At 47.1% G+C, this 25412-nt stretch overlaps 2 protein-coding genes across 4 annotated transcripts; both read left to right on the forward strand.

Annotated features, from left to right (window-relative positions):
• The first annotated feature begins 1350 nt into the window (after window positions 1-1350).
• On the forward strand, window positions 1351-8657 carry LOC123112684 (uncharacterized). Of its 3 annotated transcripts, none has more exons than XR_006455639.1 (9): window positions 1351-1430; window positions 2090-2232; window positions 2384-2498; window positions 2608-2723; window positions 3830-5137; window positions 7081-7186; window positions 7501-7541; window positions 7619-7781; window positions 8157-8657. XR_006455639.1 is itself a non-coding variant. In XM_044533743.1 (9 exons), the coding sequence occupies exons 2-9, from the start codon at window positions 2098-2100 to the stop codon at window positions 8157-8159; spliced, it is 1797 nt and encodes a 598-aa protein (XP_044389678.1). In that variant the 5' UTR covers window positions 1354-1430; window positions 2090-2097; the 3' UTR covers window positions 8160-8657. The 3 variants fall into 3 exon arrangements, 2 of the variants coding, with proteins under 2 accessions (XP_044389678.1, XP_044389677.1); XM_044533743.1 differs by lacking the exon at window positions 7081-7186 and having other exon boundaries at window positions 1354-1430; window positions 3830-4733; window positions 4818-5137; XM_044533742.1 differs by lacking the exon at window positions 7081-7186 and having other exon boundaries at window positions 1354-1430.
• Window positions 8658-15987: 7330 nt separating this feature from the next.
• On the forward strand, window positions 15988-19169 carry LOC123112683 (respiratory burst oxidase homolog protein B). The gene has a single exon (XM_044533740.1). The coding sequence runs from the start codon at window positions 16208-16210 to the stop codon at window positions 18962-18964; it is 2757 nt and encodes a 918-aa protein (XP_044389675.1). The 5' UTR covers window positions 15988-16207; the 3' UTR covers window positions 18965-19169.
• The last annotated feature ends 6243 nt before the right edge of the window (window positions 19170-25412 follow it).

A 25412-nucleotide genomic window follows, 5' to 3' on the forward strand; every position in this document is an offset into this window, starting at 1 on the left:
CTAATAAGTAGGTATTAAACTTGGGGCAATTGCAGCGAGAACGAAATACTACAAGTGTTGTATATTTATGTCACTAATTTGTGTGCACTTGCGTCACAAAATTGAGCTACATCTGCACTATCACGAAATTCCCAACAATATTGATAGAAATCCACACCACATACATCAACAAAATGACGAGTCAACCTTTGGAAGGTAAAGTAGCTAGACAAGGTACCAACACAATTAAATTTCTCTAGGAGTTTGGTTCAAAGCTATGATGACTACTTGTGGTTCTAGCCGCCTAAAATTTGTAGTGGAGACCACATCCTGTTCACTGCCAGATATGTTGCCAGATCCTGATCACTGCCAGTCCTAGAGGCCGAGCCAAATGCTAGCCTTAAAAATCACCCTTTGGAAGAACATGGGCACACAAGCGCAAAGCCGCCATATGCTGAACCTATCATAGTAATGTTTTGTACATTTGATTGTGTAGTATAGCTTAAGTAGAAAATAGAGACAGTTCCCTTTTTATATTCTAAACAAAGGAGTTAGTTCCCTCTCTTATGTTCATTGAAGATGCGTTGTGCTCCAACTTCTTGTCTAGCTTCCTCCCCCTCCCACCAAAACAAAACTTCTTGCCTAGCTATTGCGGCGTTGCTTTATTTTTCCGTGGTTGACACTTCAATAGCATCACCATTAGACGTCACCGAGTATTCGTTTGTAGCTGGTAAGGTAGTTTGCTTTTACCGTCGTGTTCAGATAGTTTCCATCTTCCTAATCTTCAACAAGCCAGCAGATATGCGTTGCTAAAGAAAATGAATCATGAATGGCAAGCTACATCCGTCCAAAAAGAAGAAAAGAAAAAGGGAAAAAAAGGAAAAAGGCAAACCACGAATGGTTTGAGGTATCGCACACCGTTTCTTTCCAAACGCTCACCAGCCACTAGTGAGTGCCTTTTGTGGTGGCATACCATTTCTCCATTGCGTACACGAATTGGAGTAAACTCTTGCCTTTTTAAGCCCCCCAAAACCAAAATTCAAATTTCGTAGTACCTGCTCCGCCGCGCCGCTCCTGGAAGGAACCCACGGGTCCGCTGGGCTGGAACCAATCCGGTCCTGCCAGACCTGCCGGACCTGACCCGACCCCAGAGGCAGGTGCGCGTGCCGCGCTGAACCAGCAACGGCCCCGATCCAGTGATCGATCCGCGGGGCCCGCACGTCGGTCCCCTCCCTCCCGTGCCAACCCTCCCCCGCCGTCACGGTCACGCGCAGCTCCGCCCCGACGCCACCGTACTTCTTCCTCCCCAAATCCGCCACGCTCCCCTGACCGAACCCCACACCAGGCAGCCGCTCGCCCGCCCGGAGCTCCCCTCCCCTCCCCTCCCGCCCGCCCGCCCGGAGCTCCTCCCCCTCCTCCGTCCCCCGCCGCCGCCCCGCCCTCCGCTCCAGGTAAATCTCCGCGCCTCCGCGCTCCCTCGCGCCGATTCCGACGTCGCCACGTCCTGCTATCTCGCTTGCTCGCCCGGGGCTCGCCGTCCGCGTCGCCGCTCGTCGTGGGGCGCGGCAGTGGGCAGGGCCGCTCCCGCCGGTGCCCTCTCATCTCTCCCCCAGCGTGCGTTGTTGTTGGCTAGTTGGGCGGGTTTTTCGCTTGGGGCTGGCGTGCTGGGTTCGGTGGGCCGCGCCCCGTCCCCGGTGGCCTCTCCGCTCGCCTGGATCTGGCTCCGCTCGGATCCGCTCGGGAATTTCCATTTCCACGCCCCCTCCGTCCGCGTGGCGAGGGTGGCGTGGGGTTCACGGCGGGAGGGACGGTAGAGTCACGTGTTTCGTTGTTCTGAGATGTTCACCTTCCTTTAGGGGAACGCAATGCGCGCTCGAATTTCAGGCGCAACGAGCTCCCAAGTGCTCGCGTGTTTCAGCCCTATGTAAGCTGGGCAATTGGTGCTCTCAGATAGAGTCGCGTGCTCTACTCGCTTGCGTGTTGTTGTCGTGCTTGGGCATACCAATGGTTCGAAATTCTGATGAATAATGAGTACTGTTTGTGTAACTCGTGATCTTTGCCTGATGTCATAGTGTACTAATTCTGTTGTGTCTTCCCTGTGCTGCTACAGTCAATCTGATGGGGTGGGAGAAAAACGAGAAACATCTCCTCAGCCTTAGTCTCCAAAGCCTCCAATCTTTGTGCAAGGAGTATAACCTTCCTGCAAACAAGACCCACCCTCAGCTAGCTCGCTCGCTGGCCATTTATCTCGAGGTGAGTTTCAGTATACACCATCTGCTTCAACTTTGAGTACATGTATGTATTTTAAGGCGAAGATGTTACCTAGTGTTATTGTCACTTGTTTTCTTGCTTTGCAAGGGTGAAATAAATTGACTACTGATGCGCACCATCTTTCTTTTTGCAGAATGAAAAAAATAATTCAGGACCTGAAAAGGAAAATTTGACTGTTCCTACTTCTACACAGGCTTCTCCTGCTACCTCTCCTGCCATGTTACCAAATACCAAAGAAGCATCCAAATGTATGTGTAGAAACTTCTTTATTAGTTTGGCAGATGCCAATGTTTACTGGCGGACACACTCAGGGACATGTGGATGTTAGTATATCTGACAAAACCTAATTGATTGCAGGTGAGCAAGATAACCACAAAAGAGGCCCATATAGTGACAGAGATGATGATGATGTTAGGCCACCATTAAAGCATAAAAAAGTGTCTAGAAAACAAGCAGATAGAAAATTGAAAAGTGTAAGTAATTGTTACCTCTGTCAATTTTATGTTGTTACAATACATCATTTTCTCTGATTCAACCTAATGTTTATCCTTGCAATGCAATGCAATACAACTAGGATTCCGATTGTCTAACTGAGTACTGGATGCATGCTCTTTAACATTTTGTAATCCAGTCAATTTCATACTTTAGTATAAATCAATTTCATTTGTTCAAATTCAAACATATTGAGTAATCTAGGCATTTCTTGGCATGTGTTCTGTAAACTGAATTTTATCTAGTCAAATCGTACTATTCAATTTTTCGGTATCAGGCTATCAGCTTGTCCGGTTTCATGGCCAAGAGAAATGTGCGGGTTAGATTATTTAGTTTTCTTGTGTAACGAATAGAGTCATATATTTCCCAGTCCTCTTCACTTGATACCTGAAACTATTTCGGTGCCTTAGATGAGATTGGCCTTGAATCAGAAATATATTATTTTATTTTGTCTTGATAGTACAATACTCTTGACATGCACTGCACTAGGGTGAAAGGAGGTTCCACCCAACTTCTATAATTTGCCAGAGTCATCCAAGATTTGAATTCCTTGGACATTTCGTGCTAGTTGGCCCATTCCTATAAAAGATAGGCTGAATCTTCTCACTCATGAAAATGTGAAATATAGTTTCACTTGTTTCTTACTGCCTAGCCCCAACTCTTATTTTGGAATGGAGGGAGTAAAAACTACGATTATTCTTTGAAATGAACAAGGTGGATATTAGCAGCTGTAAAATTTACACGTGTACATACTACCTAGATAACAATTTGTTGCTGAATTGTGCTTGGATTTGAATTCAAGTACTGGATTGTTACTACAAATAGCTGTAGTGGTGTTTTGTCCAGTAAGCTGCAAATCTAGGACCATAATATTTTTATATGAAACCTATCTTCTGCAGTTTGCTTTTTCAAAAAATAGGATACTCTTTTGGATTTACCAATTATCATCATCGTTTTTGTTAGTTGATTTTTGTCTTACGTTTAAGGCGGTGTTTCTCTGTGATCTGTGTACTCATAATGCCTGTCAAAGTTTCTGTTTGTATACAGTGCGTATCATTTCTTCATTTGTTTCTGTATCTTGAACCAGGACTCTGGTACCAGAACGAGTCTTCCTCCGATTTCTAGTAACAATGGCAAAGGAGACTGCTTTAATTCATGTTCTGGACAAGGGATTTCTCATAATGTGAAACAAACTGCTGATGGTATTGCAACGTGCTCGACAGCCCCAAAGCTTAATGGAAATCATGTTTCAGTTGCTCCTGTGAATGACACAATTTCTTTCGTAGCAAGTCATCCTGGTCCTAATGGTGTGGCATCAAAGCCTCCCAGCCATATGAAAGCTGGTACAAATGGCATAGATAAGGGCAGTGGCTTGTCTAATGAGAACTTGGCAAATGTAAAATCTCCTTTTAAACTTTTTCTGATGGATGAAGATGGAATTGATCTATTTGTTGATCTTAATTCCACTCCAGGAGATTGGGTTGGCAGCTTCAAGGGTGGAGTGAACCTCCCTCCAAGCACACATAACTCTGAAACTGATATGTTCACCAATTCTATTAGCAGCCTTCGGAATAAGAATGATCAGAACACAATGTTGCCATCAGATAATATCATTATAGACATACAAGATAAGGGACCTGAGAGCATTGCTGCTTGCACCAATTCATCACTAGGTTCAACTGATGGTGAGAATTATCGCTCCAAATCCAATCCACGTGATACCACTGCTGTAAACTCGAGGTCATCTGCATCCACATTGTCTGGTACTCCTGTTGAAATTTCTGTATCTCAGGAGGGACCTCCGGTGGTACATTCTTCATGTTTAACATCTGATGTTCAGAACAATGTGTCACTTGATATGGTGGCTGGTGCTTTGGGTAGTAATGTGCTTCCTCAAGAATCTGCTGATGTCTCCATGTTGCCTGGAAGAAGCCATGCACCCCTGACCGATGATTCCATACAACCAACTAATGAAAGCACATTTAGTCCTGGTAAAACCAAAGCTTGTGTCAAGAATGGCTGCACTCAGAATGTTTTGGATGCTCATACTGACAAAGCCGTGTCATCTTCCCCAGGGCATGTGGTTATAAGCGACACTGACAAAAACTCTCGTCCACCATCTGTGGGCAAACAGGAGATGTTAGATGTTACTTCAGGGGTTCAGCGTACCCGCAACAGTGATACAAATGGACTCCTAATGGAAAATGTACCAACGGCGGCAGTGGCGATGGAAGAAGATAATGGTCATGGTGGCAGCTCGTCAGTTCGTCAACTAGTCAATCAGGCGGTAATTGCACTACCTGCCGCAAATGCCCAGTCAGATGCTAGTTCTGCAGATCGTGGCGTTGCTGGAAACTTCGACCTCACAGACCCAACACGATCATCTGTTGCTTCGGTAATTTCGTTGTACTTCAATGCTAGCTAGAAAATTAACTGTGCCTAATACTCCCTCCGTTCATAAATATTTGTCTTCCTAGAGATTTCAACAAGTGACTACATACGGAGCAAAATGAGTGAATCTACACTCTAAAATATGTCTATATACATCCGTATATGGTAGTCCATTTGAAATCTCTGAAAAGACAAATATTTAGGAACGGAGGAAGTACCAAATATAGAAATGTGCATGATGATGATCGTGATATGTGCATCTTAATTACTTATGTCCTATCTTATTGCTTAATTTTACATTCTAGGTTTTCTGGAATCTTGAAATTTTTGATAATTTAATTAATAAAAAGTTTAATCTTACAAGATATATGACCTCATGATCTCGAACTTTAAAATGAGGATCTCCTTCTCACCCTACACATGATGTACATAAATCTTTTTTAACTGATTTATTTTAGTAGGAGCCTCTACTACTGTTTTCAGTCAATTTGTTTTTCCAAAATGAGTGGTCTCAAAAGCACTTTGGTAATGTTTATTTTCAGGAAGAAATATTGACAAACTAGGAAATCCGTATTTAATGACCTTCTGACGTGCCTGTCTTCTCTTGGCTTGGATCCTTTTTCTCTATCTCTTATGTTTAACTTTCCTTTGTGTACAAACACAGAATTTGCCTATATGGCTGGGCAAGCAAGCACTTCATTGAATTGCCGTGTCCTGTTGAATTAAATCATGTTTTTCCTGCATCATTTTGTTTGGGCCACAGAACTCAAGAACACTCTTTTCATTTTCTAGCTGAAAGGTAGTATTAACCTTCCTCCGTGCAGCTTCGATAACTGTAATTGTTGCTAGACCACACGGTCCACATCGTTCACATCAACGTTGGGCCTTTTGACCCAACACGTTGGTAGTATCCCCACATGCGCATGCAGATGACCGGCATGGAAATCAAGAAGCATATACATATTATGTTTTCCCTGCCTGCATCAATGTTCTCTTTGCTGTAAAAGAACTCAAGAACTCTAAACACTGTTCATTTTCTAATTGAAAGGTCGTATCAACCTTTTGCCGTGCCATTCCAATCTTGAAGGTGGTCCTCAACTTTGACTTACTGTGGATAAATTTTATGACAAGAGCCTTGTCAAATTCCTCATAGTAGAGGGCGGATGCAAAAGCGCCATCGCTTAGGCACATCATGCGAGCTGGGAATAATGAATTGCTAGTTCGCCATATCCGTCATGGGCCTAGTGAACCAACATGTTTATGAACCCACTTACAGGGTTCTTGCTGTCATTTTAATCTTCTCAGTCTCCATGACCATCAAATGCCGTCCCATATTGGTACTGTAGACAAGTTCCATGCAAACTTGCATGGCTCCAACAGCCTTTTGTAGGGTTTGTATCCAATATGTGAACTCTCGATTTGTCAGTTCATCACATTCAAAAAAGTTTAATATTTTCTCAATACAAAATGAAGTATTGATGCAAAAAAATCCAATAGGACTCGAAAATAGTAACATAATATTGACATTCTTGTGCCAATCATAAATAACTTTCTAATTTGACCAAGGAAACTTTCTAGCCAGAATACCAATATTAATGACCTTCTATACCAGGAATGACCTGTTATTGTAGCGAAGATTCTTCTTTCTTTTTTCTTAGAGTTTTTCTTGGGTTTTCTATATGGCCAAGTAAGCACTCCTTTGAGGTGTCGTGTTTCTGTGCTTGAGCTCTATCATCTAAGGCCTACTAGTGATACATCTTCCCTGCACAAATTTTCCTATTCATTTATTGAAATGAATTGGTGCCTACATCCCCTTTTCAAACAACTTTCAAGATGGCATCTTCTATTTGTAGTCATCCATGCAATGGTTTCAACTAGTCATAGTGTCAACTCTCACTGAACTAGTAGATGCATGGCTGACTTATTTTACTGGTTTATACTTTGTAGTAAAAGGGGAAGAAAGAAGGAAAGCTTGCCTGTATCATTCTGGCCTAACTGTGGCCAACTCCACATGCCCAAATCTTAGCTCTGCAACTGCAAACCTATCTATTTGGTAATTGATATTTGGGTAACCTCATTAACTGGCATCTTTGGTATTCACTACCAGTGCCTTCATATACCATGGCTTGGTGAATCTAGTGTTTTCTTTTCTACAGGGATTAGTGAAATGATCACTTAAAAGAAATCGTATAATGCGTTGTAAAATCATTTTCGTTTACAATGTTTCCTTTGAAATTTCATTTCCATTTGTGTGTACAAAGTTATTAGTTGTATCTCTGTGTGCCTGTGTATCTCGAAGCTGCTTCATTGCTTGCTTTCATTTCTCGTTTTTTTGGTTGATTTATTTTATTTTATCCTCTTGTGCAGGACAATGCTGTTACTCCCCTGGCCACGAATCATGGTGCAAAGTATGTTCTGTGTAAACATAGTTAGCACCTCTGTTTTTGAAGTAGTTCCTTACTTACATAAACCTTATATTTTGCAGGACAGGCAATAGTCATGATTCTGCAGACAAAGAAAAACCGTGTGATCCTGAGGAGTTGCAGGGTGTGGCTACTAGAAATATACTATGTAGGTTAAGAAGTGCTGCTGCTAAGCAGACCAAGCCCTCTACAGTACCCAGACGGTCATCAAGGCTTGTCCCAAAGGTTAGCACAGTAGTGCTCACTGCTGTTGAATTTGGTACTCAATACCTCAACCTGATAGTGATTACTGATTAGTGAAAGAGCTGTTAATCATCAATACCATAGCACAACCTGATACTCCCTCCGCCCCGTAATATAAGCGCATTTTTGACACTACACTAGTGTAAAAAATGCTCTTATATTATGGGACGGAGGGAGTAGTAAAATTGCCATGATCGTGCAAAAGCTGATTAACAGATTGAGCACAAACATTATGTGTTAAGAGGGTCCTGCAGTTATATTTTGGCTGCCTTTTTTTGCGGGGGTATATTTTGCTCCTTCATTTTTGTGTGTTTGAAAATCAATACAACTGACATGCTTTACTTCTTCCACGTGCAGTGATTGCTAAAAATGACAGGGATGAGATCCACCGCCAAGGATGATGCATAGCTTAACTGCCGTCGTAGTCGATTTCCAACAGGGAATACCTTTCTAGACTCCAAACTTCACCGTTCTCGTCGATTCATCTTGCTAGCAACTGAGTAGCCTTTTTGCATACTTCTGTCAACAGCTCAATGCCACCAAATGTTTTTTGCCGTTCTTCTCTGTTATACAGCATCTGTTATACTTCACACAGTGCCGAGCTCCGCATACACCAACCATTGTACAAACATATCATGATTGTTAGGACATTTTTGAACCTGCAGTATGTCACATTGTTTTCCAGATGGGCAATAGATGCCAGATGCCGTCGTACTGTACTGTAATATATGGCTGGTTGTGATTTGTGTGCTGTGACAGAAATGCTATCCATGCAGGAGCCAGCTCGCTGCTTATATATTTCCTGTATGGCCAGTCATTATAACGCATGATTGCCTGCCATCTGTGGCAGTCCTCCCAGTCTTGATTGATGTTGCAAGGTTTGGTTGGTGAAAACTGTAACTGGCTATATTTCTTCCCATTTTGGGGCCTGAGATCTGCCTGGTTTCTCACGCCTGAGAGGTGATGCATCTGCAAATTTTTGGTCTGATCATGTTTTGTTTGGTTTACTTGCTTCGCTGGTACAAGCTCCATGCTTTTGAAAGATGGGATGAGGTGGCGTAGAATTTTCTGGGAGACAAACTTGTCTGCTGGTAAAGATTGCCAAGGCTCTGATGCCATGCCAGCGTGCTTGGCAGAGCATGAATGATCCCACCCAGGTTGACATACTGATCTATTCATAGTCTCTGCGACTTTCTGTAGACCCCATTTTCCTTTACAAATGTTTTTGTTGCGGGTTAAGGCCCTGTTTGATTATCGTTTGTCTTTGAAATACAAAATACAGATCTCTGCCTATCGGTTTTGTTTCTGGCTGGAAAATTTAATACCTCTGTATTAAGTTACACGGATGACAAGCGCGGCCTAAAGGTGACTATGAAATCCAAAAGCGAAGGAAAACACCTGATGAACAAAGTACCTTGGATGTCCTCCCACTCGGCGTACTTGGCCTCCGGGGATGACAATCTGTTTGTGTCCTCCACTTGGCGTATGTCGTCCTTCGGTGACCTCTTCGTGTTCTCCTACTCCCAATTTTTGTTTTCCGAAGATGATTACTGCTCCTACAAATTTTCGGCGAGAGTAGGGTTTAATTTGAATGGTGGGTGGTGGTGTATCTAGTGCGGAGATGGGTAATAAGTTTGGAAGGCGTTAGGAGGTGGTGCACAGAGGGGAGACAAGGCTATATGTTGGGGTTATATACAAGGGCTCACACCCATTGACCAATGAACAATTTCACGAAAGGCAAGGACAATATCTGGAGAGAACAAGCTTTTATGTAGAGTGGCAAAATTGTCATGATTTTTTTACTTTTTTGGATGTCTCCCAAGGACGTGATTTTGTTTACTTTTGTGAGAAGTAGGATATGAACTTTGACATGGCCCATGGTCCAAAATGTAAAGGGACACATACTTGTTTATCCTTTACTAGAAAATTGTGTTCTCTAGGATTTTCACTGTCTAATGAGTGTAGGGTATCCTTAACAACTACTCCCTCCGTTCCTAAATATTTGTTTTTCTAGAGATTTCAACAAGTGACTACATACAGAGCAAAATGAGTGAATCTACACTAAAATATGTCTATACACATCCGTATGTGGTAGTCCATCTAAAATCTTTAAAAAGACAAATATTTAGGAACGGAGGGAGTAGAAGGAAAGATGCGCCTTGCGCCCTTGCCGCATCGTTTTGTTCACTATCATTTAGGTTTTTTTTATGCGAGTCGCATTTTATTGATGTTTAATATACCCGCAGCCTCATATTTTCCCTATTCTTGTGTTTTTAGAATCATGTGAATCAAAGAGCCCCCAAACCAACAACATGATTTTTTTTATCTGGCGTGGAGCAGTGCTAAAGCCGTAATCACTGCCTTGATCCATCACAGTTTTGGACACCTGAGCTGCCGCCGATCCACTTGGTGGCAGCGAATGTTGTGATTCAAGATGGCAATTGGAGCTAGAATGATCGCTTGTTACTACTAAGTTTCTAGATGGTTAACAGATGTCATCGTTGTATTGTAGTAATATATATGGGTGGTTTTGATTTTTATGATGTGATAGAATGCTATTCATGCAAGAGCCAGCTAGCTGGTCATTTTCTGTATGGCCAGACATGATCATGCATGATTGCCTGCCATCTGTGAGACTGTGACAGTGCACCCAATCTTGCCAGATTAATGTTGTAAGTTTTGGTTGGTGAAAACTCTTACCGAATAATTTCCCATTTTGAGATCTGATATGTCTGGTTTCTCACGCTTGAGAGGTGATGGCTTTGAAAATTTTGGACCTGAACATATTTTATTTGGTTTAATTAGTTGCTTGGCTGGTACAAACCTCATGTTTTTTAACACCACCAAACCCCATGCTTTTGAAAGATGGTACGAGGTGTGAGATAGCAACGTCAATTATCTAGGAAACAAACATCTTTGCAACCATGGCTTTGATGCCATGCTCTGATGCTAGTGTGGCAGGATGTAAAGATGGTCGTACTAATCTAATCATAGTGTGTTTTCCTTTCTCAAGTTTTTAAAAGTTGATCTTGCCGCTGAGGATGGTAAGAATTATCATGTTTACTCAATAATAATAAGGCCTTTCTCCTCTAAAAAGAGTTTTATCGGGGAGAAATGACAACAAAATCTAGAAGTGAACAAAAAACGCATTTGATGAATATCAAGTACCCGGGGTTTCCTTCTAATCAGAGTATTTTATTCTCTAAAGATAACAAGTTCTTTGATGACATTGGATTAGGCTTCAACTTTCGACTGGTCTGACGATAGATCTAACATGAAAACAAGGAATGAATTTGGAAGGTGGTGAGAGGTGGGGAGGAAGGGAGGGAGAAGGTTGCATCTTATATATACGGGATCACGAACCCTATGTGTTCTGACCTATTAAATTATCAAATGTACATTTTACTATCTTCTGTTGGTGATTAGGGTTTTTATTGGTGGATATGGCAAGACATAATAGTCTCAACACATGATAAGAATTTAAGGTGCCATTAGAAGATGAGAGATGAAACAAAATGACGAGGTTTCATGTTAGAGTGGTAAAGAAATCATTGATTTTATTTATTTTGCGTGAAGGTCTCCATGGTACTTAATACTTTTAACAAAAGAAAACACATTGTTTTCTTATCCAAACCAACATCGTCATGTATCCCCGTAAAAAATGCCAACCAAATGCTAGCTAAATATGAGACAAGGCACATGGTTCAACCAAGAACCATCCCACATTTCTAACTTTATTCTGCTACATCTTTCTTTCCCATCTCGCAAGGCGACTAGGACAAAGCCTTCCTCCTCACGATCTCCGTTGGCGAGCCTGTGGATTCTCCTCCCCTCTACCTGCTGTTCCGGCGGTCAGTGGTGGGGAGGGGAATCCTAGTGCCTCAGTGATTACCTTTGATCCGATTTTGAACGTAGATAGTTCTAAACTTACCTAGAGTGGCCCTAGGTTATCAAACCCAGGAGAAGTCATGCCTCGGAGAGTTGATTTCTGCAAGAATTTTTTACTACAAGTGTTCCAGTTTCCCGGACTTTAAAGGAAGAAACAATCCTGTGCTTGCGCTCGAGATCCTATCTATATACTCAACATGGTACTAGTAAACACATTTACTTACCTGTTGTCAACATGTTACTTATGGGAGATGCATCCAAATAACCCCACGACCGACCGTCGTGTCCAGGTTCTACTGTCCAACAAAGGCCCTACCATCTTGCGGGGTTACATCAGTTACTAAGGAATTAATCAGACCAACTCATTGGGTGTTTAACGACTACACCTTATGTACCCCCAAAGAATAGGTTCTAGCTACCGCACTAATCTTACTATCACCAACGTTCGGTATAGCCTTTTGCTCCTCTATGCACTTAACCTCTCGTTGATAGATCCTCGGTATCCCGGTGACCTGTGGTGACTTAGAACAAGATAGAGACAAGAGATAGAAACTGTCGTGAAAACCCACATCAAATAACGTTAATGTTAAAGTAAACCAACAATCGCTTAGTGCACATACATGGGGCTGCGAGGCTAGGCCTCAACCCTTAGTCCGAGAGGACCACTCACACATCGTAGATGAATCAGAAACACCAGACATTGTAGAAATTGATACTTGATGATGAATGATTATAGTCTTCCAATGCTTGCAGAATGCGATGTTCTCCTGATTACAAGTGTAATGGCTATGGAGATGGGGATTATGGAGATGGAGAGTGGCTATGGAGATGGTGTGGTGGCTGCTGTAGATGGAAATGGTGGCGACGGTTGTGAAGGGTCTTTGGTGGGGCCATCAGGGCTTTATTGCAAAATTTTCACCCCCAACCAACAGGTGAGGCTATCAGTGTTTTACTGTGAAATGTCACATCACCTCGCCACGTTGTCCTTACTATTGTCGCCCACTTAGCGGTTGGACCGGTCAATTGTATGCCAGCTAAACAAAATATGTACACAAAAACATATCAGGGACTTTATGTAAACCCCTTTAGCGAGTTTAATGACCGTATTTTAGGTATTTTAAAGTACAGGGACTAAACTGGGTGCTAGAACAAGTTGAAGTTTTCTCTTCGGCCGCATATCTAAGCAGGTTGTGAGACGTGAGATCTGCTCACCAGGCGCGGCCAGCCCCAGGTTTTCCATGAGCACAGGTTGAGCCTTCTTGACCGCATTCATATCTGACTACTGTGTTATTTTAGTTAAAAAAAGCGTGATGGACACTACTACCATTTTCGTTTAGTACTCCGTATAAAGTTGATGTGACGTTTAACACTGACGTTGGACGGGTCGACAGCGTGTGCGTGCGGCCCCGTGGATGGTGACCATGCCGATGCCGATACGGCCGGGGATCGGCGGCGTCCCTGCTGGCTTACGTGCGCCGCGTGGGCTTCGTCGCCCGTGGGTCTGTCCGTGTCGACGGAGTCCGGCCGCGCGGTGGACTCGCGCGTGGCGACGTCGGTCGGTGCTGTGCTGGCTGCGTGCATGCACGCACGCACGGACGGACGAAGCTGCCAATGGGCTTTCTGGATGAGTGGTCACTTTTGCTGGACATGCACATGTACGTGGAACGTGGCCGGTTGCATGGCCCTGTCGACCCCATCCCATGACTGCCGCGCGCGGAGAAGCCGGCTCAAACGGGCGACCGGTGCCGCCACGCGCACGTGCGCCTGGGGTTGGTGGAGCCGCAGCTTGACGCGCGTGCGTGCCGTCGATCGGCTCGCCGGCCGGCGGAGCCAAGATTAGTCCACGCACTTTCCACGTGCGCGCGCTGCCCTCCTGCTCGCGCATGCAGGCGGCTGGAGGCCCCGGTTGCACGCGCATGGAAGCCGCGCGGGAGCTCGACAGCATGGTTGGGCAGATTTTTGAACGTAGCTGGTAGATTCACTTTTGTCTCGTCTGCCCATGTATACGCTATCCTTCTAGGGTCTTTCAAGAGGAATCAAAAAGAAATATGATAGATCTAGATATATGTTTTTACTTAGTGGCGAGAAGGAGAAGAGAAAATACCATATACTCCCTCCGTTCCGATTTACTCGTCGTGGTTTTAGTTCAAATTTGAACTAAAACCACGACGAGTAAATCGGAACGGAGGGAGTATATGCTTGGCTCCGTGTCTACCTACCAAAGGATTTAGGTGGTCTTGGGATTTTGGATTTGGAATTGATGAATGTTGCTCTGTTAGCTAAATGTCTTTAGAAACTTTTTAATGAACATGGTCTCCGGCAGGATTTTCTATGCGCAAAATATGTTGCTAGTTCTACTCTTGGTCAGGTTCAACTTAGATGAGGGGACTCACATTTTAGGCAGGGTTTGCTAAAAATTAAAGGGCTCTTCCTGTCTAGATTCTGGGAAGATAGATGGCTGGGAAATGAAAGCCTATCTCAAACCTTCCCAAGACTTTATAGTATTTCTCTTGATCATAACATTACTGTACATGATGTTTTTACTGGTTGTCTCTCCAAACTTTCTTTTCGGAGGGCCTTGGTTGGGGAGAAGGAGATCCTTTGGTCTAAATTACTAGACACATGTGCCCCTGTTACTTTGTCTGAATCTGAAGATAAATTGTCTTGGATTATAGACAAATCTGGAGTATACCGGTTTAAAATCCTTCTACTCGGCTATGTAGGTTGGATGTAAAGTCCCTTACAGATTTTCGTGGAAAGTTAAAATTCCTTCTAGAATCAGAATGTTCATATGGTTAGTGCTGAGGAAAAGCATATTGACCAAAGATGTTCTACTATATTTGTTTTGTGGACAAAAAGAAACGATTGATCATCTCTTCTTTGAATGTCCCCTTGCAAGTTAAATTTGGTGTGTGATGAAATGTAGTTTTGGTGTTGATTGTTCTTTTATGGACACAGAAGTTTGTTTTACTGTTTGGCTTAAAAACTTACCTACCCAGAGAAGGAAGCTATACTCAGTGGGAGTGGCAGCTGTTCCTGGGGAATTCGGACAGCCAGGAATCTAGCATGCTTTGAGCTTAAATGGCCATCTGATCCATTTGTTGTGATGTTTAGGGTAGCCCACTGGATTGAGTTCACTACAGATGAAGGAGGACGCAAAGGTGGCGCTCTGACAGGGCACAAAAATTCTGAAACGAGTCGCAACTAATGTGTTCCAAGCCAGTGCCATGGATCCCTCGACTGGAAGATGGGGGTTGAGTCTGGAGTGCACGGAGAGATGTTGTGTAATAACAAAAACCGGATTACTTTGAGTTTTGTTTTGTTCTAGCTTGAGTTAACTTTGGTTGGTCAGGTCCACCTAGTCTATACTTGTAACCAAGGATTTGGTCACCGAGCGAAAAAATCCGTTACCGCCCGGTAACCACGAATCTTGGTACCGCACGAGAAATCTCATTACCAGGCAAAAAAAAAAAAAACTGATTTTGTGAATTTTGAATGAATTTTATTTGAATCTGGAATCCATTAAAAAAATTGTTGCTAACCTCCCGGCGTTTTCCAGTTACCTTGGTGTAGCTGAAAGTCTCAGTGCTACACCAATCTTTTCTTTTCTTTCGGAATCCAAATCCTTGCTTCCAACAGGTTTTTCTTTTTGAGGGAAAGCAACTTTAGTTGACGCGGAATGACAACTTTAATTGTTAAAATATGACAATTTTATCCTAGCTCGTTTTCCTGTCAGAAAATTGTCATGTTTGCCAACTACGCGTGAACTAAAGTTGCCATAAAAAACGTTCAGGTTGTCATGCATAAAATCCGGGCGTTCGGGATTTATTATTTTCGTTGTTTTTTACTACACCAACTGCACAATTTTATTTTTGTTGCAAACTAAAAGTTTGCGTGTGCTGATTTCTTTCATTTTGAGTAAGAGTATCAGCGCTGCTGTCGCTGTATACATGCGCCAAAAAGGGAACAATTCTCGTCGCACCTATCCATCGAGAGGAACGGCGCCGTTCGTGCTCAATAAATGCTAAGCAGCAATTAGAGACCTGTCCCAACTTGCAACCCCTGGCGCGTACGTAAACCGCGTGCATGCATGCGGCCGTTGGAGCAAGCGCCGCGGTCGCGGTCAAGCGACCTTTTGTTCTGACCAACAGGGCACGCCGCCTTCGTAGGTCGTAGTAGGTGAGTTCCCTGGCTGAAAGGGTCGCCGGAGAATTTCACCAGACTTCATTTTTTCGACATAAATTTCGCGAGACTTTGCGCCACGCTGAAACAGTCCCTCCCTCCCGGCGGGCTGCTATATTAGGACGAGCAGCGTTGAACTGTTTGCTTAGCACTGCTAGCTCCGGTGCGTGATCTCATCACCATCTCCTCCTCCACCTACTACGTGAGCCTAATCCTCCGGCCGGCCGCGACTACGTCCATTAAATCCTGCTTCCGCGGCGCGCTCTGGCTGCGCATCTTGGCTGGCCGGTTGACTTTGTTGGGGACGGGCGAGCTCTAGCTGGAGCCGGCGGCCGGCCATGCATAACTACGGAGGCGGCGGCGGGGCGGGGGACATCGTGGAGGCGGGCGGCGAGAGGGCCGTGCTGCCCCACAGCGGGCCTCTGGTCGGGAAGCGCGCCGCCACGCGGAAGAGCGCGCGGTTCGCGGACTCCGTGTCCGCGCCGCTGCGCCGCGGGAACCACCACCATGGCCAGGACGACGACGACGACGACTACGTGGAGGTCACCCTCGACGTGCGGGACGACTCGGTGGCCGTGCACAGCGTCAAGCCGGCGCCCGGCGGCGAGGAGGACCCCGACGTCACGCTGCTGGCGCGGGCGCTGGAGACGCGCTCCTCCTCGTACGGCGGCAGGGCCCATGGCGGCGGCGTGCTCCGGAACGCGTCGACAAGGATCAAGCAGGTGTCGCAGGAGCTCCGGAAAATCGCGTCCGTCAAGCGCCGCCCCAGCCGCATCGACCGGTCCAAGTCCGCCGCCGCGCACGCGCTCAAGGGGCTCAAGTTCATCAGCCGCCCCGACGGCTGGCCCGCCGTTGAGAAGCGCTTCGACGAGCTCGCCGAGAACGGCGGCCTCCTCCACCGCTCCAAGTTCGGCAAGTGCATCGGGATGAAGGAGCTCGCCTTCGCCGGCGAGCTGTTCGACGCGCTCGCCAGGCGCCGGGACATCTCCGGGGACAGCATCAGCAAGGCGGAGCTGCTCGAGTTCTGGGACCAGATCTCCGACACCAGCTTCGACAGCCGCCTGCAGACCTTCTTCGACATGGTGGACAAGGACGCCGACGGCAGGATCACCGAGGCGGAGGTCGGGCAGATCATCGGGCTCAGCGCCGCCGCCAACGACCTCAAGAAGATCACGGAGCGCACAGAAGAGTACGCCCGGCTCATCATGGAGGAGCTCGACCCCGACAACCTCGGCTACATCGAGCTGTCCAACCTGGAGACGCTGCTGCTGCAGGCGCCGCCGACCCAGCCGACGCGGGGCGGGAGCGGGACGACCAGCAGCCGTAACCTCAGCCAGATGCTGAGCCAGCACCTCAAGCCGACGACGGAGCCCAACCCGCTCCGCCGGTGGTACCGCCGCGCCAGCTACTTCCTGGAGGACAACTGGCGCCGTTGCTGGGTGATCATCCTGTGGTTCTCCATCTGCGCCGGCCTCTTCGCCTGGAAGTTCGTGCAGTACCGGCGGCGCGCCGTGTTCGAGGTGATGGGCTACTGCGTGTGCGTCGCCAAGGGCGGCGCCGAGACGCTCAAGTTCAACATGGCGCTCGTGCTCCTCCCCGTGTGCCGCAACACCATCACGTGGCTCCGCAACCGCACCGCCGCGGGGCGGGTCGTGCCGTTCGACGACAACCTCAACTTCCACAAGGTGATCGCCGCGGGGATCACCGTCGGCGCCGGGATGCACATCATCTCCCATTTGGCGTGCGACTTCCCGCGGCTGCTGCACGCCACCGAGGAGGAGTACGAGCCGATGAAGCCTTTCTTCGGCGACGTCAAGCCGCCCAACTACTGGTGGTTCGTCAAGGGCACGGAGGGGTGGACGGGGCTGGTGATGCTGGCGCTCATGGCCGTCGCCTTCACGCTCGCCACGCCGTGGTTCCGCCGCGGCAGGGTCCGCCTCCCGGGGCCGCTCAGCCGGCTCACCGGGTTCAACGCCTTCTGGTACACGCACCACCTCTTCATCATCGTCTACGCGCTGCTCATCGTCCACGGCCACTTCCTCTACCTCACCAAGAAGTGGCAGAAGAAGTCGACGTGGATGTACCTGGCGGCGCCGATGGTCCTGTACGCGTGCGAGCGGCTGGCGCGGGCGCTCCGGTCCAGCGTGCGGCCGGTGAAGATACTCAAGGTCGCCGTGTACCCCGGCAACGTGCTGTCGCTGCGCTTCTCCAAGCCGCAGGGGTTCAGGTGCAAGAGCGGGCAGTACATCTTCGTCAACTGCGCCGCCGTCTCGCCGTTCCAGTGGCACCCGTTCTCCATCACGTCGGCGCCGCACGACGACTACATCAGCGTCCACATCAGGACGCTCGGCGACTGGACCCGGGAGCTCAAGAGCGTCTTCGAGAAGGTTTGCCGGCCGCCGACGGACGGGAAGAGCGGGCTGCTCCGGGCAGAGTACGCCGGTGACGGCGGTGCCATGCCCAGCCCGAGCAGCTTCCCCACGGTGCTGATCGACGGGCCGTACGGCGCGCCGGCGCAGGACTACAAGCAATACGACGTGGTGCTGCTGGTGGGGCTGGGCATCGGGGCCACGCCCATGATCTCCATCATCAAGGACATCATCAACAACATGAAGCGGCTCGACGGCGACATCGAGTCCGGCAGCCCCAGCGACAGGAGCGTGTCGGCGGCGTCGTTCCGGACGCGGCGCGCCTACTTCTACTGGGTGACGCGGGAGGAAGGCTCCTTCGACTGGTTCCGCGGCGTCATGGACGAGGTGGCCGAGAGCGACAAGAAGGGCATCATCGAGCTCCATAACTACTGCACCAGCGTCTACGAGGAAGGGGACGCCCGGTCGGCGCTCATCGCCATGCTCCAGTCCCTCAACCACGCCAAGCACGGCGTCGACGTCGTCTCCGGCACACGCGTCAAGACCCACTTCGCCCGGCCCAACTGGCGCAAAGTCTACAAGGACATCGCCATCGCCCACGCCGGGCAGCGCGTCGGAGTGTTCTACTGCGGCGCACCGGTGCTGATAAAGGAGCTGCGCCAGCTTGCCCAAGATTTCTCGAGGAAGACGAGCACCAAATTCGAGTTCCACAAGGAGAATTTCTAACTTTGCAGCCAGCCCAGTTTCTCTTTTCGCGAGGAAAACTCTGTTAATTCAGTACATACCCAGTTCTGTAGATCGAAGTAGGTGTTGGTTGATTTTGACAAGTTGGGTCAAGAGTTTCATCGATTTTTTTTGCCTATAGAAGAATAATATCCAATGCCCCCTTGTACTGATATTCCCTTCTAAAAAATATACAATTAACACTTCAGGTGTATGTACACATACAACTAAAAAAAACACAATAGTTATATGCAAGTTGACTGAATTTGCAATTTGAATAAGTTGATCTTGTGAGAGGAGAAATCGGTTGGAGGCGAAAGAAAAGCTAGAGGAAGAAGAAAGAAGGATGACCGTTAAATCTTAATCTAATGGTCCAAAAATAATTCAAATGTATAGTCAATCCTAAAAAGGGAAAAATATGCTAAACTTCATAGAGACTTATGGTGTGTATGTCATCACAACCGATGTTCTTCATGAAAAATCATATACTTATGAGCCATCTTAGGCCTCATGCAATGCAAGGTGCTTAGAGCGGTACCACATCGATCTCTATTCACCAATGTAAAATGTCTTGGCAGTTCAAGTACTTAGTGGCATGATTCGGTTGTTGCCGCTCAGGAGTTAGGAGCAAGGCAGACGAACCTTATCCTCTTGCGCCCGTCGCTCCCGCGAACCGCGGCTAGCAGCTCCGAACTCGGTCACCCCCGCTCCTCTCCCTGCTCCCTGCTCCTCGCCATCGCCAAAAGGTGTCAGCGGGCGCAGCCTTGCTCGCATCGGTGGTGGCGGGTCTTCCTTCTACCCTCGTGCGGCGGCGAAGGCGTGGGTCCAGGCCAGTCAGTAGGGGCACGGTGCTTCAGGCGAGGCACAACCTACTTCTACTAGGTGACGAGGGAGGAAGGCTCCTTCAACTAGTTCCGCGGCGTCATGGACGAGGTGGCCGAGAGTGACAAGAAGGGCATCATCGAGCTCCATAACTACTGCACTAGCGTCTACGAGGAAGGGGGGCGCCCGGTCGGCGCTCGTCGCCATTCTTCAATCCCTCAACCACTCCACGCACGCCATCAACGCCGTCTCTCGCGCCCGCATGAAGACCCACTTCGCCCGTCCAAACTGGCGCAACGTCTACAAGGACATCAACCCTTAAGCACACGTAGCGCGTTGGTGTTGATCAAGGAGCTGTGGCAGCTTGCGCAAGATTTCTCGAGGAAGACGAGCAACAAATTTGAGTTCCACAAGGAGAATTTTTAGTTTTTGCAGCCAGCCCCAGTCACAAGAAGTTTTTCTTTTTGCAAGAAAAATTGTGTCAATTTAGTACATACATCAAAGTAGATATTGGTTGATTGCAATAAGTTGGGTAAACCATTACATCTGTTTTTTTTTTTTGCCTCCAAGAATAATCCAAATGCCCTTTGTACAGGTATTTCTTTTAAAAAATAGTACTAGCCCTGATATATGTACGCACACACAACGAACAAAAGTGCTAAACTTCGGAGAGACTTTCAAGAAAGTATGGGTCTCATTCCACGTGCATAGCGATGTAGCGGTTTTTCGATGTCGGCCCCTTAGGATTTTGACATTAGGAAAGAAGAGGGTTGTTTGATTAATTGATAAAAGACCGGACAAAAACCGTTACCCACGTAGAGCAACACTGGTCAATCTGGGCCATCCACATAAAGACACGACAACACTGGAGAGAAGAAAAACAAAGGCGAGGTCGTCACCAAGCGTCATCGTCAACACTCCTCCATGAGCTAGCGACTCCGATTTTACCATCGACTTCCACCAAAAAAGTCCTCGTCGCCGCAAACACCGGAATCAGTGTCAGTCAATGCCAAATAGTCGCCCACCGGTGCAAGTCAGGCGCCCAAACAACTCCGACTATGAAGACAACTGAAACACAGGAGAAATGGGCAGAGTTTGCGCCAACCAACACCTCCTTGAAGACCACTTGCCACCAATCATGGTCACCACCTAGGCACCTCAAGGGTAGTCCTGGCCATGGGAAGCCCGGCCCGGCCCGAAAAAGCCCGACCCGGCCTGGCCCAACGCTGCCCCCGGGCCGGGCTTGGGCCTAGTTTTTGAGCCCGAAGGCCGGGCCGGGCCGGGCCTGGGCCCGTCGTTTTTGCCATTTTCTGAAGGTCGGGCCGGGCTGGCCCGAAGCCCGATGTGCTTTTACGTGCTCGGGCCGGGCTCGGTCCCAGAAACACAGGCCCGATGGCCGGGCCGGGCCCGGGCCTGAGTTTTTTGTGTCAGGCTTGGCTAGGCCCGGCCCGAAGCCCGGCCCGGCCCGAAGCCCGGCCCGGCCCGAGGTTTGGCCAGGTATACTCAAGGGCAGCTCCGACAAAGCAACAACATGGTGAGACCCAAAAGTGACATGTCGAGTACGTCGGAAAAAATCTGACAACCAAAGCATTGTCGCAACCCTATACTGCTGGCCATCATCATCATTGCCAAACTAGACATACACCACCACATTGTCGGTCTTGTGTCTGCCGACCGCACTGCCATGAGCATGTAGCACATAGAGAGTGCGAATGAGATCCCAAGTCTTCAATACGACACCCCAAAGGGGGAAGCGACAATGCCGTCGTCGTCACCCGATCTGACCGGGCATTAGGTTTTCACCCGAAGAACTGGATCTGGGGATGTGCAGGGAATGGATTCCACGCCGACGCCTCAAAGAAGGTGAAACAACGTCCATGGACACTGACCGCCGACAAGAGCCCGATAAGGTTTAGTAGTCTGGAGCACTGCCCAACCCAACACCCGCGCGCACCGCAGCCCCGCTAGACCGACCGCCTCCCGCGAAGCCGATGCACTGACACATGCAAGATAAACCATCTTCTCACCACCAACTAAAGCTAACAACCCAGATCCATCCGCCCAATCAGATCCAGCATCCTCACGCGATAGCATCGCCAAGCCCGTCAGCCATCTTCCCTCCCTTTTTCGTTGCGTAGGTTACACCTTTGGAATACCCCAAATGGGGATTTCGCTCTATTCCTCCAATCTTCACTTTACACCATGTCAGACTCTCCATCATGGTATTAGACCAAGAGTCAAAGACCCATACCATGCGACCCCGTCTTCAGTATCTTATCGTTTTCGCATAGGAGATTGAGACACAACCTTAGGGCTAAGGGGAAAGTGGATCGATTGCCCTAGACGGGCACGCTCCAGCCAACATGAGACCAGGCCGCCACCCCGCCATGCTAACCCGGGCAGATCCGGTGGGACTGGGACAAAGGCAGTGACGCAGCCATGAGTTCCTAGAGCCACCTTCACAGGACAGGAGCAAACAACCTGGTGTCTGCCGGACCGGGCCCAAGGAGCCGCCGCACCGCACGATAGAAGTCGCCGACGCGGAGCAAAGCAATGCGCAGATCGGGAGGAGGGCCTCCCCACCATGGTAAACACTAGGGCGCGCGAGCAAGCTCCTCGCTGCTGCCGCCACCTCCAGCTAGCATCCTTCGGCGACGGCAGGGAGAGTCCAGGGAGGGGTCGGCAGCGGTGGCGGGCTAGGATTCCGCCTGTGCCGTCACACGACCGACATGTGTGTGTGCGCGCGCGCGCGTGTGTGTGCGTGTGCGTGTGGGTGTGCATGTGAGCGTTGCTCCACAACTAACTGATCGCATAAGATGTCCCAAAACAATACTACTCAGTTTTATGTGTTCACATACGGGCTCATACGTCAATTAATATGTTCCAACCACTCGAGTCCAATCATGCAAACTATGATTAGCTTGACGTTTGGTGGCGTCGGTTGAGTTCGTGGATTAGTCTCTGCGAATTTCCGCGGTAGATACGCAGAATTAGCCGAAAGTGCCTTTCTGCTCCCAAGCTCATTTGAACTCGGTCAACAGTAAAATTGAAAAAAAAATCAAAGAAAATTTAAAAATTTCCAATTCTTTTTGAGGAGAAGCATTGACAAAAGTTCCAAATGCTTGCAAAAATTCATCATAAAATCACATTCCTCTAAGGCGTGGCAAAAAAAAAAAACAAATTCAGGCTCCAAAATACTTTTGAAAGTAGCATTTTCAGAGTACCGATTTTGTTTTTTTTGCCACGCCTCCTAGAAATGTGATTTCATAAGAATTTTTGCAAGCACTTAAAACTTTTGTCAATGTTTCTCCCAAAAAAATTTAGAATTTTTTAAAATTTTGTCGATTTTTTTCCGATTTTACTGTTCACCCGAGCTCAAATGAGCTCGGGTGCAGAAACTCAACGTCCAGAATTAGCTAGTTTTAGCCATCACTGCCAAACAGACAACTGCTATACATATGCATGTACTGATGTGTCAATTCTTCTTTTTTTTTTGAACATCAGTACAGACACAAACGCTCATATACATGCGCATACACTCACCCCTATGAACGCACACACGCACACCCTACCCATATGAGCACCTCCGAAAGACTGAGGCGGCATATCATCTTGAGATTTACAAAGTCACCATAGGCGCCTCGTTGTCGACGGAAACGTCTCCTCCCACTGAATGCGCATCGCCGAAAATCCTGAAATAAATCCAGGAATAAATGCGAGCACCAGGATTTGAACCCTGGTGGGCTGGAGATACCACAGTCCCTCTAACCATCCAACCACAGGTTGATTCGCATGTGTCAATTCTTCTATGTTGTCAGCCAACTTGCGTGCTTAATTAGTACTAGAAGCATACGCGCGCCTTGCCGCGCCGTTTTCTCTAACCATTACACAATAATGACGCATACATTCAGACAAAAATTCTTTGAACTGGACATAAATAAAAGGTTGCATTACCGAAGCCAATACCAAATTCAAAATGACAGTGCAGAGAAAAATAGAGTCCGATCGGTTTATCTAAGCTATCTAACTAATTTCAATCCTTGAAATACCATCCGTGTCTGTTGCCTTAGTCGTATTAGTGGATTACAGTGGAGTTCTTCTCCATGTTCTATTTGCAAATTTGTGTCTTCCTGAAACATCCAAAAATAAGAAATAAGCAAAGCCACCATGAATTCAATTAAATTGCAATACTGAGGTGGTGAGTAGGAATCTTGCTACACCATGAACTTTAGTTTTCCATGAACCCAAATACTTTGAAATGTACAATTAAGTGTTCTTGAAAGTGAGGAAGGTAATGCAGAGTTTAGAGTAATATAACATATATTTATTGAGCCAACTACATGTAATCCCATAGGTCACAATAGGAGCATTTTGTCCTACAACTAAAATGCAGCACCATAATTACTGAAGGCCAAAACCTGCACAAAACACTTTTAGTAATAATACCACAAGTTACCTACTGAAGCAGCAAGTTGGATTGTATTATTCACTATAAATAGCATATTTGCACAATGACTCTAGAACTTTTTACCAATCCTCAGTAGCAAGCAATGCTACCATCTAGTCAAAACTTAGGAAGTTCAAGTGTAACATGGGACAAAATAAATTTTCATCTCCTCAACCTTGAGCTAATATTTTTGTAACACAATTTTTCTAGAATTCAGTACTGTAGTTGCAATGATTAAAACAATCATCATTTCAATTTCACAGTTGTTCTCAAAACTGGTACCAAAAAATGTAAAACAAATATCTACTCTCTGGGAATATATATCAGAATATATAACATGAAGAAAATTTGATCTTATGCCTTAGTATTTATTTCATAGTGACATCTCATCAAGATATGCTAATATGTTTGGATCTTCATTAATAAATCTCCAAGAAATTAAAGTTGGATGCAAACCTCTCTCCAAATCAGGTGGTGGGAATGACGGGTAGAGGAAGCATTATTGTAATATATATTCCCAAAGAGTAGATAGATTATTCTTATTCAACTATATAAACGGCAAAATTTAAGGATATTTATGCACTTGCAGTCGACCTAGACTAATGCATTGGTAAAGTGCAAAATAGTCGGTTCACACAAAATGATGAGTCACCTTGACAGTTAATGTCCTAAATAACAGTTACTTCTGAAAGCACTGTTAATTAGCAACATAACATATGTTCTAGAATGTCAATCCATCCTTTATCTAAGCACTAGCACTAGTAGAAAAGGGGGCATTGGTCCAGGCCAGGTCAGCCCTTTAGTCCCGATTCAATCCAGAACCGGGACCAATGGGGGCATTGGACCCGGTTCGTGAGCCCCGGGGGCCGGCCGGGCCACGTGGGCCATTGGTCCCGGTTCGTCTGGCCTTTTGGTCCCGGTTGGTGGGACGAACCGGGACCAATGGTCCTCGCTCCTGGCCCACCACTATTGGTCCCGGTTGGAGGCATGAATCGGGACCAAAGGCTGCCCATTAGTCCCGGTTCATACCACCAACCGGGACTAAATGGTGCCAGAGTTTAGTCCCACCTCACCAACCGAAGGGGGCTCACACCGGTTTATAAGCCCCTCCCTCTCTGCCTTGTTGAGCTTCACTCAAAATGAAAATAGATGCCCTTATACAGGGAATTTGACCTAAATTCA

This window comes from Triticum aestivum, chromosome 5B (genome assembly GCF_018294505.1).
Source record: "Triticum aestivum cultivar Chinese Spring chromosome 5B, IWGSC CS RefSeq v2.1, whole genome shotgun sequence".
Classification (NCBI taxonomy): domain Eukaryota; kingdom Viridiplantae; phylum Streptophyta; class Magnoliopsida; order Poales; family Poaceae; genus Triticum; species Triticum aestivum.

Coding starts and splice junctions, on each gene's coding strand:
- LOC123112684 (XM_044533742.1), top strand. CDS start 2,098: ATGGGGTGGGAGAAAAACGAGAAACATCTCCTCAGCCTTAGTCTCCAA. Junction 2,499..2,607: donor TACCAAAGAAGCATCCAAAT/GTATGTGTAGAA, acceptor AATTGATTGCAG/GTGAGCAAGATAACCACAAA. Junction 7,542..7,618: donor GCCACGAATCATGGTGCAAA/GTATGTTCTGTG, acceptor TATATTTTGCAG/GACAGGCAATAGTCATGATT.
- LOC123112683 (XM_044533740.1), top strand. CDS start 16,208: ATGCATAACTACGGAGGCGGCGGCGGGGCGGGGGACATCGTGGAGGCG.